Below are 14,295 nucleotides of genomic sequence, written 5' to 3' on the forward strand. Positions count from 1 at the left end.
TAATCTATTCAAATCAGTTGTATCTTTCAACTCAAACTGTGGTATCTTTGGTAAATTTAGTTGAAAATCCCACCAAATGTAGCTTTCTAACATGATCATCTAATTCAAGAACTAGCAATTGATGACAACTGACCCTAAGATGTGTTGTCTCTTTTCAGTTACTGAGAATCATATAAGGATGGCTCCCATGATAACAAATGACAAAGGACAGTGTGAGTATTTTGTAACGTAATATTTCTGTCTCTAAGACAGCATCTAAAGCTGGCAAGACAGCATATACGACCATTAGAATCAAGCGCTAAACAGATGAGTTACCAGTGCAGTGTTGGTTATCCTCTGCTCAACATCCTTATAGTTATGACACTGACTGGTGACCTTTGGATTATCAGAGATGATTACTAATGCTTGATTTAAACTAACACATTTTCCAAAAACATAACCATTCATCCTGTTTCTTCAGCTTCACCTGTTCTGGACTGCACACTTTCTTATGGATTTTTATGTCATCCACAAATGAAAACAAATTGTCTTTATCTGCAGACAAGCAGTGGTGATGCAAGCAAATCCTATATAACAGAGCTCTCCTCTAGCTGAGAAGAAGCCTTTGCCTTTTCTTGGCATGGTTAGAACATAAGAGTTGCCATACTGGGACAGACTGAAAGTCCATCAAGCCCAGTATCCTTTTCCAACAGTGACCGAATCAGGTCACAAGGATCTAGCAAAATCCAAGGAATAAAACAGAGTTTATGCTGCTTATCCTAAGAAAAAAGAAGTGGATGCCTTAGGGATGTTTGTTTTAGGAAATTATCCAAACCTTTTTAAAACTAGGCTAAGCCAACTGCTTTAACCAGTTCCAGAGTTTAAGTACCCACTGAGTGAAGAAATATTTTCTCTGGTTTGTTTTAAATCTTCTACTTAGCAGCTTCATTGCATGCCACCATGTCCTAGTATTTTTCCTCATAGAGAAGTTGCCTCATCCCTTGTGTTATTTTCCTCACCCTTCTCTGTACCTTTTCTTTTTCTTTTTTTAAAATCTTTATTGATTTTATAAGCACATAAATTTTGTACTATCCAATTTTTGCAATCGAACTGGAGTCCAAAATCTTCTATATAACAGAAACAAGGTTTGTCTCATAGATATTGAAGCTGTACAACTCATCCGTGACCATTGAATAGCAGAAATATTCTGCTGTGTTTCTATGCTCCAAATATCTCTTAAGCTTGCTCTTGGTGTTTTCGAAAGATATTTACATATTAATTTATACCATTTAGCGGTCTGATGACCCTGAAAATCCATTTGGAAACATATGGCTGGCAGACTGTGTTGACTTACCAAAGTACATTTTCTAATTCTGCTATCTTTTTTGAGATACGGCTACTGAAATTGCACACAGTATTCGAGGTGAAGTCATACCATAGAGTGATAGAAAGGCATTATAACATTTTCATGTTTGTACTCTAGTCCTTTTCTGATGATTCCTAACATTCTGTCTGCTTTCTTAGCCACAGATGCACACTGATCTGAGGGTTTCAACATATCCTCAACATTGACACCTAGATTCTTTTCCTGGGCAGTGATTCCTAACTTTAAACGCTGCATCACGTAGCTATAGTTCAGGTTCCTCTTTCCCACATGCATCATTTTGCACTTGCTCACATTAAATGCCATCTACCTTTGTGATGCCCAGTCTCCCAGTTTCACAAGGTCCTCTTGCAATTTTTCACAATCTTCTTGCGATTTAACAACTTTAAACAATTTTGTGTCATCAGCAAATTTAATTATCTCACTAGTTATTCCCATCTCTAGATTAGTGATAAATACAGTACATTAAAAACAGCGGTCCCTGGACAGACCTCCTAGGGAATACCACTATTAACCCTTCTCCACTGAAAATGCTGACAATTTAAATGTACTCTGCTTTTGTTCAACCAGCTCTTAATCCATAATAGGACATTACCTACTATCCCATGACTTTCTAAATTTCTCAGAAGTGTTTCATGAGGTACTTTTGTCAAATGCCTTATAAAAATCCAAATACACAATATCGACCAGATTACCTTTATTCACCATGCTTGTTAAAGGCCCATCCTCCCCTCAGTCTATCATTTTTCATACTCTAGGACACTTGCAGCTCTCTATGTTTCTTCTCAACACCACAATAAATGTTAATAAAAAGAAGAGAAGTAAACAGAGAAGAGAAAGAGTTTGGACAATTTCCTGCAGCAAAAGTCCATAGTCTGTTATTGAGAAAGACATGGGGGAAGCCACTGCTTGTCCTGGATCAGTAGCATGGAATGTTGCTTATCTTTAGTTTGGCTAGGTACTAGTGACCTGGATTGGCCACTGTGAGAATGGGCTTGATGGACCTTTGGTCTGACCTAGTAAGGCTATTCATATGTTCTTATGTACTTGAAACAACTCAGCAACACGACATCTGTTCCATTCTAGTCTCTTGAGTCTTCAATGGCTTGGAGATTGAAGCAGCAGCTCATGGACTGTTTTCAAAACTCTTAAGAAGTTAGCTCATAGATCTCCACCCAAAAGTCCTACCAAATCAAATGGGTGTTTTTCAAGCTGAACACTATTCAACAGGCACAACTCTGTCAATTACACCCTGCCACAAGTCCTTTCCTACTTTCACTTTCTTTCACAATCAAATTCATGCTGTATGACTCCACTTACCTGAAATTACCACCCACTCTGAAATAGTCAATCAAAACTGACTTTCCACACAATCTTTACAATCTTATTTTATAAGAGGACTTTCAGACATTCATCTGTTCTGGGTCCTTAATTTTGTCCTTGATGAGCTCATGAAGGTCTAGCTTCATTCAAGCACTTTACCTAGTAAGTAATATTTCTAGTCTCCTTCACTTTGGCTAGGAAAGTCAGCAACCTTTAAGCTGTGATTGCTTATTCATTGTATGCCAGATGCCAAGCTAATTTTTGGTATTGGTTTGGCACCAAAATTGGCATGAAACCCATATTAAGCCTTTTTCAGTTTTGGCCCAAAATGCCTTTTTTTTCTGACTTGTGCTGTCTTCCTTTGCTCCTTTCTTTGAACAGGAGCAGCTTTGACTCCCTTTCACTCTGAAGAGAGGTAGTCCCCACTCTCTCCCCCTCCCCCCCAAAAAAAAGAGGTAGCTGTCTCCTGGACCACCGACCCACCCATCTACAAACACCCTAGGCCAGGGGTGTCCAATGTCGGTCCTCGAGGGCCGCAATCCAGTCGGGTTTTCAGGATTTCCCCAATGAATATGCATGAGATCTCTGTGCATGCACTGCTTTCATATTCAGCGGGGAAATCCTGAAAACCCGACTGGATTGCGGCCCTCGAGGACCAACATTGGACACCCCTGCCCTAGGCCTACTTCGAAACTATTGGTACACTAGTGATATAGTTGGGTCAGAAGTGATCCCCAGCCTCTCCTGCCTATGTCTGCTCCATTGTCAAAATGGCTGCCACGACTTCTATAAATGATCTTGCAAGACTGCTGCTAGAAGTTACTGTAGCCATTTTGAGACCGGAGTTAGTGTGGACAGAAGAAATGCACAGTCTCTTTCTGCCCATACTGGCTCTAATCTCAAAATGCTATTGTGATCTCTCGTGGTAGTATCACAAAATAGCATTAAGAGGTTGCAGCAGCCATGCAAGAAACTGCATGTACAACCAGAAATGTCCTTTTACATTGGGGAAATTTCTTAAAGGGAACTAAAAGTAAATAAACAAGGTATGCCCATCCAATAGGTAGCCAAGCATCTGCTTAGTACAGTATATATATATATATTTTTTTTTTTGGGGGGGGGAGGGCACAGTTGCTGTAATCAATGTATCTATGTTTAGCATCCCCTCATTCTCTCCCAAAAGTACTCAGTGGTTCCCTTCTCTTCTCTTCCTTACCTCTGGTATGTAAGTCATTTTGTCAACTCAAAACTCTTTTTACCTGATGTGGAGCCTTGAGAACCTGTTACAGAAAGGATAGGATCTGACAGCCTTGATCTGACAGCCTTGAGCAAATGCAGAAGCTCAATACCCTGTATTTGGGTGTGATTAATGCTGTGTTGGCAAAGTGCCTGCTGTGGTGGAAATAAGGAAAAGAAGCTGCTGAACACCTTATAAGAACATAAGGATAGTTATCCTGTTTACAATAGAGGCCAGTCTGAGTCACAAGTACCTGGCCAAATAGTACCTGCATTCTATGCTACTGATCCCAGGGCAAGCAGTGCTTTCCCCCATGTCTGTTTCAATAACAGACTATGGATTTTTCCTCCAGGAACTTTTCTAACATTTTTTTTAAACCCTGCTACACTAACTGCTGTTACAACATCCTCTGGCAATGAGTTCCAGAGCTTAACTATTCATTGACTGAAAAAATATTTCCTTCTATTTGTTGTAGAGGTGTTTCCATGTAACTTCTGCACCAGTCATAATATTGTAGACCTCCATCATATCCCCCTTCAAACTTCTCTTTTACAAGCTAAAGGGCCCTAACCTTTTATGGAGGAGCCTATCCTCATATGAGAGGAGTTCCATCCCCTTAATTATTTTGGCTCAGTCTTACAGGAAATTTGTTCCATGAAACAGGCCTGGTCAGACTGGGTCCTTTTAAGAACATTGAAGTCACCCCAGCCCTGACTCTTACCTACTCTGGCTACTCAGTTAGAGGGGGAAGAGAAAAAGTACAACATATAGCAACAATGTGCACTAACATGGAACTTAGTTTCTCTCTTAGGAAAAATAAGCCTTTTGGTACCCATAATACGTCACTGTTCTAACATTTGTGCAAACCTACTGTACCTAATTGTACATCATCACAATAACTTTTTTTAATGCTTCCATATGGGAATCACATAGCTGAAAGTGACCAAAAGCCTCTTAGAAATTAGAGGTAACAGAATTTGATGTAACAGAGTATAATAGAAACATAGAAACAGACGGCAGATAAGTGCCACGGCCCATCAAGTCTGCCCACCGCAATAATCCTCCCCTACCTTTCCCTGTGAAGAGATCCCACGTGACGATCCCATTTTGTCTTAAAATCAGGCACGCTGCTGGCCTCAATTACCTGTAGCGGAAGATTATTCCAGCGATCAACCCCCCCTTTCGGTGAAGAAGTATTTCCTGGTGTCACCGTGTAGTTTCCCGTCCCTGATTTTCCACGGATGCCCTCTTGTTGCCGTAGGGCCCTTGAAAAAGAAGATATCCTCTTCTATCTCAATACAGCCCGTGAGATATTTGAACGTCTCGATCATGTCACCCCTTTCTCTGCGTTCCTCAAGTGAGTACAGCTGCAATTTATTCATCTGTTCCTCATACGGGAGATCCTTGAGTCCCGAGACCATCCAGGTAGCCATTCGCTGAACCGACTCAAGTCTCAGCACATCTTTGCGGTAATGCGGCCTCCAGAATTGTATACAGTATTCCAGATGGGGTCTCACCATGGATCTATACAAAGGCATAATGACTTCGGGCTTACGGCTGACGAAACTCCTACGTATACAACCTATGATTTGTCTTGCCTTATATGAAGCTTTCTCCTCTTGCTTGGCATTCTTCATGTCCTCACTGATGATCACCCCTAAGTCACGTTTTGCTACAGTCCTCGCTAGGATCTCACCATTAAGGGTGTAAGTCTTGCATGGATTTTGGCTGCCAAGGTGCATGACTTTACATTTTTCGGTATTGAAACTTACTTGCCAGGATATGGACCAGCGCTCCAGTAAGAGTAGGTCGTGCGCCATACTGTCAGGCATTGAGTTATCGACATGCACTGGTTTTTTTTGTTGTGCTCTTGCCTACTCCATTGCATAGTTTGGCGTCATCGGCGAATAGCGTTATTTTACCTCGAAGCCCCTCAGCCAAGTCCCTTATGAAGATGTTGAAAAGGATCGGACCCAAGACCGAGCCCTGTGGCACTCCACTGATCACTTCCATCGTTTCGGAGGGGATGCCATTCACCACCACCCTCTGAAGCCTACCTCCAAGCCAGTCCCCAACCCATGCTGACAATGTGTCTCCCAATCCTATAGAGCTCATCTTGCTCAACAACCTGTGGTGTGGTACGATATCGAATGCTTTGCTGAAGTCCAAGTATACGATGTCCAGGGACTCCCCAACATCCAGCTTCCCCGTCACCCAGTCAAAGAAGCTGATTAGGTTGGATTGGCAGGACCTCCCCTTGGTAAATCCGTATTGACGGGTATCTCGTAGATTCTCCTTGTTCAGGATCGTATCCAATTGGCGTTTGATTAGAGTCTCCATTAGCTTGCTCACTGTTGATGTGAGACTCACCGGTCTGTAGTTTTCAGCCTCCGTCCTGCATCCTTTTTTGTGGAGTGGAATGATGTTAGCCATTTTTCAGTTCAACGGAACTCTACCTGTACTAAGGGAGAGATTGAAGAGCGCGGATAGCGGTTCCGCCAAGACGTCACTAAGCTCCCTGAGTACCCTGGGGTGTAGGTTGTCTGGCCCCATTGCTTTGTTAACCTTGAGATTAGACAGCTCACAATGGACAGTGCTGGGCGTAAACTCGAAATTACGAAACGGGTCCACCGAGCTATCCCTTGTTCTGCAGCTGAGGGCCTGATCCCGGCGCCTCAGGGGTGAAGACTGAGCAGAAGTATTCATTTAAAAGTTTAGCTTTTTTGGAGTCTGATTCTACATAGTTCCCGTCTGGTTTCCTAAGGCGTACTATCCCGCCTATGTTTCTGTTTCTGTCACTAATATATCTGAAGAAGGATTTATCGCCTTTCTTGATGTTCTTCGCTAGATTCTCCTCCATTCGGAATTTGGCCTCTCTGACCGCTGTTTTGATGGCTCTTGACATGGTCAGATAGTTTTCTCTAGATTCCTGCTTCCCTGAGTGTTTCTAAGAGATGAACACTCTTTTCTTTTCTTTTATGAGGTCTGAGATCTCTGCAGAAAACCACTGTGGCTTATTATTTCTTCGCCATTTACTTACCGATTTTATATAGCGGCTGGTTGCTTCTTGTATGGTAGCTTTCAGAGTTGACTACATTACTTCTACATTATCTGTTTCTGCTCGGTTTAGCAGCGCCTGATGGATGAAATCCCCCATGCCCTCGAAGTTGGTGTCCTTGAAGCTGAGGACCTTGGTTAATGTGTTAGATTTGGCAAAATCTTTCCTTAGATTGAACCATACCATGTTGTTGTCACTGGAGGCCAACGTGTCGGCCATCGAGACCTCTGTCACACTTTCTCCATTGGTAAGTATCAGGTCCAGTATTGCCCGATCCCTTGTTGGCTCCAATACCAGTTGCCTGAGTCTTGCTCCCTGAATAGAGTCTAATAGCCTTCTGCTGCTGCTGGTCGCAGAGGAAAGTGTGGTCCAGTCCACATCAGGCATATTGAAGTCACCTAACAATACTGTGTCCCCATGCAAGGTGATTTTCTCTATATCTCCGATTAATTCCATATCTAGGTCTTCCAGTTGTCTTGGGGGTCTGTATACTACACCAAGATACAGGCATTTGTCCTTCCCCCTGGCCAAATTCACCCAAAGGGATTCCCCTGTGTACCTGACCTCTGCGATTCTGGTGACTTTAATGTCATCTTTGGTGTATAACATAGAAACATAGAAGATGACGGCAGAAAGGGGCTACAGCCCATCAAGTCTGCCCACTCTGCTTATCCACCCCCTGTCTATGCCCCAATGACACAATTTCCTTATCTTGACCCTCGTAGGGATCCCACATGGGTATCCCATTTATTCTTAAAGTCTGGCACGCTGTCTGCCTCGATCACCTGCACTGGAAGCTTGTTCCAATGATCAACCACTCTCTCTGTGAAGAAATACTTTCTGGTGTCGCCATTAAATTTTCCGTCCCTGAGTTTGAGCGGGTGCCCTCTTGTGGCCGAGGGTCCCTTGAGAAAGAAAATATCATCTTCCACTTCGACACGTTCCGTGAGGTACTTAAATGTTTTGATCATGTCTCCCCTCTCCCTACGTTCCTCAAGAATGTAGAGCTGCAATTTGTTCAGTCTCTCTTCATACGAGAGCCCCAAGATCATCCTGCTGGCCGTCCGCTGAACCGATTCAATTCTGCGCACATCTTTACTGTAATGTGGCCTCCAGAATTGCACACAGTACTCCAGATGAGGTCTCACCATGGCCCTGTACAACGGCATTATGACTTCAGGCTTTCGGCTGATGAAACTTCTATTGATACAACCCAATATCTGCCTTGCCTTAGATGAAGCCTTCTCTACTTGATTGGCAGTTTTCATGTCTTCACTAATGATTACCCCTAAATCTCGTTCTGCTGAAGTCCTAGTTAAAGTTTGCACTGTGTGCATGGATTTCCGCTTCCAAGGTGCATGACCTTACATTTCTTAGCATTGAAGCCTAGCTGCCAGGTTGAGGACCAATTTTCCAATGTAAGCAGGTCCTGCGCCATATAATTCTGTAAACTGCATTCACTTACTATATTACATAGTTTGTCGTCATCGGCATATTGAAGTCCCCTAGCAGTACAGCTTCTCCTCGTAGAGTGATATTCTCTATGTCTTCAATTAATTCTGCGTCCATGTCTTCCAGTTGTCTTGGGGGTCTGTATACCACACCTAGATACAGACATTTTTCTCTGCCTCTTGCCAGGTTTACCCAGAGGGACTCCCCGGTGTACTTGACATCTGTGATCCTGGTGGTTTTGATGTCCTCTTTAATGTATAGAGCAACCCCCCCTCCTAACCTGCCCTCTCTGTCCTGACGAAGTAGATTATAGCCCAGTATAGCCATATCCCACCCATGTGAGTCTGTGAACCAAGTTTCAGATATTGCCACCACATCTAGGTCGGCATTCCTTATTTCAGCCTCCAATTCTAGAATTTTGTTACCTAAACTGTGTGCATTGACATACATGACCCTCCATATCTTGTGACCCTCCATAAGTCCCTGTGAGGCGTATCCTACCCGAGTCGGTGTGACTCCTAAAGAACTGTTTGCAATGTGGGTACTTACCTTGGACATGGAAGCGGAGTTTCGGCTCACCTCACCAGGATAATTCCTTTCTGCACTAATATGTGAATGGGTACCCTCCCCCGACTTACCTAGTTTAAAGCCCTGTGAAGCAGGCGGGCTAGTCGGTGTCCGAAGACGTTCTTACCCCTACTGGTCAGATGGAGTCCTTCTGGTCCCTGAAGTCCTTGTAGCGCTTCCCCATGGTTTAGGAATCCAAAGTTCATATCCCGGCACCATCCCTGTAGCCACTCGTTCGTCCTCAGGATACGTTCATCTCTGGCTCTTCCCTTGCCTCTAACTGGGAGGATCGATGAGAAAACCACCTGCGCTCCTGTCCGCTTCAGCTTCTCATCCAGTGCTCCAAAGTCTCTGATGTTGGTCTCCGGCGTGTTCCTGGCAGTGTCATTGGTTCCTATGTGGACAGGAAGCATAGGAAAGTGGTCTCAGGGTGTGAGTAGTCTATCCAGACTGGCGGTGACATCTCGTAATCCTGGCTCCAGGCAGACAGCAGACCTCCCTAAATTGCATATCCAGTCTGCAAATTGGTCCCTCGGTGCCCCTCGGCATGGAATCCCCGATGACTATTACTCTGCGCTTCTTTGGGGGGATCCGGTCAGTTGTCCCTGGAAATGGAGCTGTGTGTTGGGCCTGCTCCTGTTCCTGCTCCTGTTCCTCATCGGCAGTTCCTTCCTGAAGAATCTGGAATCTGTTCCGCAGGGTGAGTTGAGGGGTTGATGTATAGCTGCCCTGTTTGTTAGAAGAAGGAGAAGAAGAGATTGAAAAAGGGGGGGTGGTCTCCTATGTTTGCCCGTGGAGGAGGTCACCAGCTGCCAGGAGTCAGTGCCACTAGCCATTTCCTGTATCCCAATTGTTGGTTTCAAAGCTGATGATTTGGGCGTCTCAAGGATGGACTTGTCATGGGTCTGCTCGGTGATTTGGGACAGCTCCTGGACGACTCCGTCGATGTAGGCCTTGTCCTCTCGGATGCTTCTTAGGCGTATCACCTCCTCCTTGAGGCTCCTTAGTTCCTGCATGAGATCTCCATCTAGCTGCGCGGCCTACTCTGTCTGTGTAGAGACTGTAGTGTAGCGCTGGGGGATGGTCTCGGTCTGCACAGAGACCTCTGTCCACCATCCTGAGTCCTCCTCCTTCTGCACGCAGTCCGTGGTCGCTTCCTGGATCCCCATAGCGACTGGAATACTGGTCATGATTGTAGACTTCGCGCTTCTTGTCCTCCCTGCCATTGCTGAGTTGTAATTGAGGTCTGCCTGTTAGTAAGGTAGAGAATTAGGAAAATTAGAAAAATCTGTCTGTGAGCAGGTGTGAGATTTTGAAAGATTAGGGTGTCTGAGAGTTGGAAGATTGGGGTATCTAGTGCTTGAAAGATAAGGGTGTCTGAGAGACTGAGAGTTTGAGATGTCTGAGAGGGTTGCTGTCTGTGAGCTAGTATGAGAGCCTGTACGATTATGGTGAAGGGATAGTGTGTTTGAGAGGTCCGCTTGTTGCCCTAAGGTATCGTTGTCTTGTGTAGTTTGGCTTTTCATAAGGCTCTTCGCAAAGGCGTTCTCGCTAAGACGAGCGCCTTTGCCGCTCGCCATAGGCTCGTCCCCTTTTATGGGGGGAGTTTGGCTGGTGACGTCAGGGGTGGGCGGAGTTAGCTCTCGACTCTTCCCCTGCTAGCACCGCCTTCTCTGCTCCTCTCTCTGCTTCTTCCTGCTAGCACACTCTCCGCTCACTGTTCTGCCATGTGCTCAGGACTAGGCACAGCTCCTACAGTCTCCCTTTGGCTGGCCTCTTATTGCACAGCTATGGCCTACGGTGCTGAGCTCCATAGCCTTAGTGCATTAAAAGCAGAGTGCCTTGCTGTGCCTCTGAAGCAACATCAGAGCCTCCAGACAACTGAAGCTGCAGAATACTGGGCTCTTCCCTGCATAAGTTCTACCCCCCCTCCCATTTTGCCCTCCCTGTCACGGCGAAGCAAGTTGTAACCCGGTATGACCATGTCCCAGCCGTGGGAGTCCGTGAGCCAGGTCTCGGATATCGCCACCACATTCAGGTCGACCTTCCTCATTTCTGTTTCTAATTCCAGGATTTTGTTTCCCAAACTTTGGGCGTTGACGTACATAGCCCTCCATGTTATATGTTTGCTATGTCTCTGTGGGGATATTTCTGCTTGAGCTACTATGACTCCTTTAGTGCAATTTGCTATGTGTGTACTCCTCCTAGATCCAGAATTACAGCGTGAACTTGCCCCAGACTCGTAAATGTGTACATTCTCCCCCGACCCAGAATTACAATGTGAACCTACCCCAGATTCGGAAATGTGTGTATCCACTCCAGACCCAAACCCAGAAATGGAATGATTACTTACCCCCGTCTCAACAAAGTATTAGCAGCTTGGCTCGCCAGGTAGGTTAATTGTGCCTGTACCCTCCCCCAACTTACCTAGTTTAAAGCCCTGTGAAGTAGGCGGGCTAGTCGGTGCCCAAAGACGTTCTTTCCTCTTCTGGTCAGGTGTAGCCCGTCCGGTCCCTGTAGTCCTTGTAATGACTCTCCATGGTGCAGGAACCAAAAGTTCATCTCCTTGCACCATCCGTACAGCCAGTCGTTAGCCCTCTGGATGCGATCCTCCCTGGCTCTACCCTTGCCCCTCACTGGGAGGATCGAGGAGAAGACCATCTGCGCATCCATCCTTCTCAGCTTCTCACCCAGGGCTCTAAAGTCCTCAGGAAGTAGCCAATGGGATTGGGGCAAAGAGGGGTGATATGAGCAATGGGAGCTGCGAGTAGTATAAAAGAGTATGCAATATAATCTAGGGAAAGGAGGAGGATAGACTTAGTAAGGGAAATTGGGAAAGAGAGGATATGCAGGGCTGGGTTTTGTACTGGCAGTGCCCTGTATGAGCACCAGAATCTGTGCCCTAAGCTCCTCCTTTGAGCACTGCAGTTAGCAGCACTCTCTGTTACTGCAGAATCAGACTCTTTTAGAGCTGACCAGGAATGAAAGATTTTCATCACCAAGCCTGTAAGAAACAAATGCTTCTTATGCTACGGGGTTCATAATCGAAACAGAAAAATGTCCAAAACAGACCTAAGTCGACACTTAGACGAACATTGTCAAAATATGTCCAGGCGACGAAAATAAAAACAGGTTTTGGACATATTTCTAAACGACCAAAACTAAATGGGCTGTTTCAGGAGGAGTGTTGAGGGTGGGAGTTGGCCGGCTTTGAATGAGTCATACAGCATGTATAACCGAAAGCATGTAAAGCATGGTCTAAGTCAGTGTTTTTCAACCTTTTTACACCTATGGACTGGCAGAAATAAAATAATTATTCTGTGGACCAGCATCGGTCCGTGGACTGGCGTTTGAAGAACACTGGGCTAAGTCGCAAATGTCAGAGAGATGCCTGTAGGAGCCACTGTCCATGGCTTTGTGCACTGAATCAGTTAGGAAGAGGGAGCTGGCTCGAAGATAATGCTGCATCGATAGGACCGTGGACCGACGGTTGAAGAACACTGCTTTGGGCCTGATGCAATCTGCTGCTTTATCTCATTGCTCCAAATGTCTTTTAGGCTTGTTTTAGGTGTGGGGGGGTTCCCAAATATTCAGATATTAATTTGTACCACTTGGCAGCCTGGTACCCTTGCAAATCTGCCTAGAAATAAATGCTTCTTATGTTATGTGCTTAGATAAAAAATTTGAAGACCATTGTTGAAAACCAGCCCTTTTATTTTCAGTGCCCCTACCAGCACCTAAGGAGGGTCCAGGTTAGTATTCAGTCTTTACTGTTGTGATTTTCAGATTTCAAACATTATTGTTTTCATTTCAGTATGGTTATGCTTTAACTTCTTAGACAACAATATTTTAGATTTTAAGTACTGCTGACATACATTATATAAGTAATTTTGGAAATCACCTAGCATTGTAAGATTGTGAGATCTTGAATTATTTTTTTTTTATTTGTAATTCTTTTTTAATTTTCAAATCAAATACAAAAGTGCAAAGAATATATAATCAAGTAATATAATAATCAGCATTTACATCCAAACAAGTAATAATATAAAGTACATTTCCCCCTCCCTGGATGTGTGTGAAGATCAATTAGGAATCAAAGGTTTATGTATTCAATCAGTTTTTACAAATTCCGCTAATGGACCCCAAGTCTCTTTAAATTTTTTATGATGTCCCAGTTCAGAATTCATTCTCGCATATCTATAAAATTGACACAGGGTTTCCCACCAAAAGTTGAAGTTCAGTCTTTCCCAGGTTTTCCAATTTTTTGTTATTAATTGCATAGCTACCCCTGTCATAATAATAATAAGTCTGTTCTTGCTTGCATTAATTGGACTCATAGGTTGTAACAAAAGTCCCAAATAAAACAATGTCATATGACAGTGGAATAGAAGTTTCCAATATCCTATTAATTTTATCTGAGATAGACTTCCAAAAGTTGAGTATCAAGGGACAATAAAACAATAAGTGATCCGGTGTCCCTATTTCAAGATGACAGAGCCAGCATCTATTAGACTTTGAACTATCCAACTTTTGTAAACAAACAGGGGTCTAAAAAATTCTATATACCAGGAAAAACCAAGTTTGTCTCATAGACGCTGACGCAGTACATCTCATTCTCCATCCATATCCGTGGCCATTGAGTAGCAGAAATCTGCTGCTTTATCTCAATGCTCCAAATGTCTTTTAGGCTTGTTTTAGGTGGGGGACTTTTCCCAAATATTCAGATATTAATTTGTACCACTTGGCGGCGTGGTACCCTTGCAAATCTATCTGGAAAGAAATAATTCTTATGCTATGTGCTTAGATAAAAAATTTGAAGACCATTGTTGTAAACCAACCCTTTTATTTTCAGTGCCCCTACCAGCACCTAAGGAGGGTCCAGGTTAGTATTCAGTCTTTACTGTTGTGATTTTCAGATTTCAAACATTATTGTTTTCATTTCAGTATGGTTATGCTTTAACTTCTTAGACAACAATATTTTAGATTTTAAGTACTGCTGACATACATTATATAAGTAATTTTGGAAATCACCTAGCATTGTAAGATTGTGAGATCTTGAATTATTTTTTTTTTATTTGTAATTCTTTTTTAATTTTCAAATCAAATACAAAAGTGCAAAGAATACATAATCAAGTAATATAATAATCAGCATTTACATCCAAACAAGTAATAATATAAAGTACATTTCCCCCTCCCTGGATGTGTGTGAAGATCAATTAGAAATCAAAGGTTTATGTATTCAATCAGTTTTTACAAATTCCGCTAATGGACCCCAAGTCTCTTTAAATTTTTTAT

The 14,295-nt window shown here is 43.5% G+C and overlaps 1 protein-coding gene across 1 annotated transcript in view; it reads left to right on the forward strand.

Annotated features, from left to right (window-relative positions):
• LOC117368880 overlaps positions 1 to 12,757 on the forward strand; it is a 499,867-nt gene extending 487,110 nt beyond the window's left edge. Inside the window, exons 58-59 of the mRNA XM_033962624.1 lie at positions 159 to 212; positions 12,723 to 12,757. Of these exons, the coding sequence (XP_033818515.1) occupies positions 159 to 212; positions 12,723 to 12,757 (89 nt within the window). The remainder of the gene's footprint in view (positions 1 to 158; positions 213 to 12,722) is intronic.
• The last annotated feature ends 1,538 nt before the right edge of the window (positions 12,758 to 14,295 follow it).

Source organism: Geotrypetes seraphini, chromosome 11 (assembly GCF_902459505.1).
Source record: "Geotrypetes seraphini chromosome 11, aGeoSer1.1, whole genome shotgun sequence".
In the NCBI taxonomy this organism is placed as follows: Eukaryota; Metazoa; Chordata; class Amphibia; order Gymnophiona; family Dermophiidae; genus Geotrypetes; species Geotrypetes seraphini.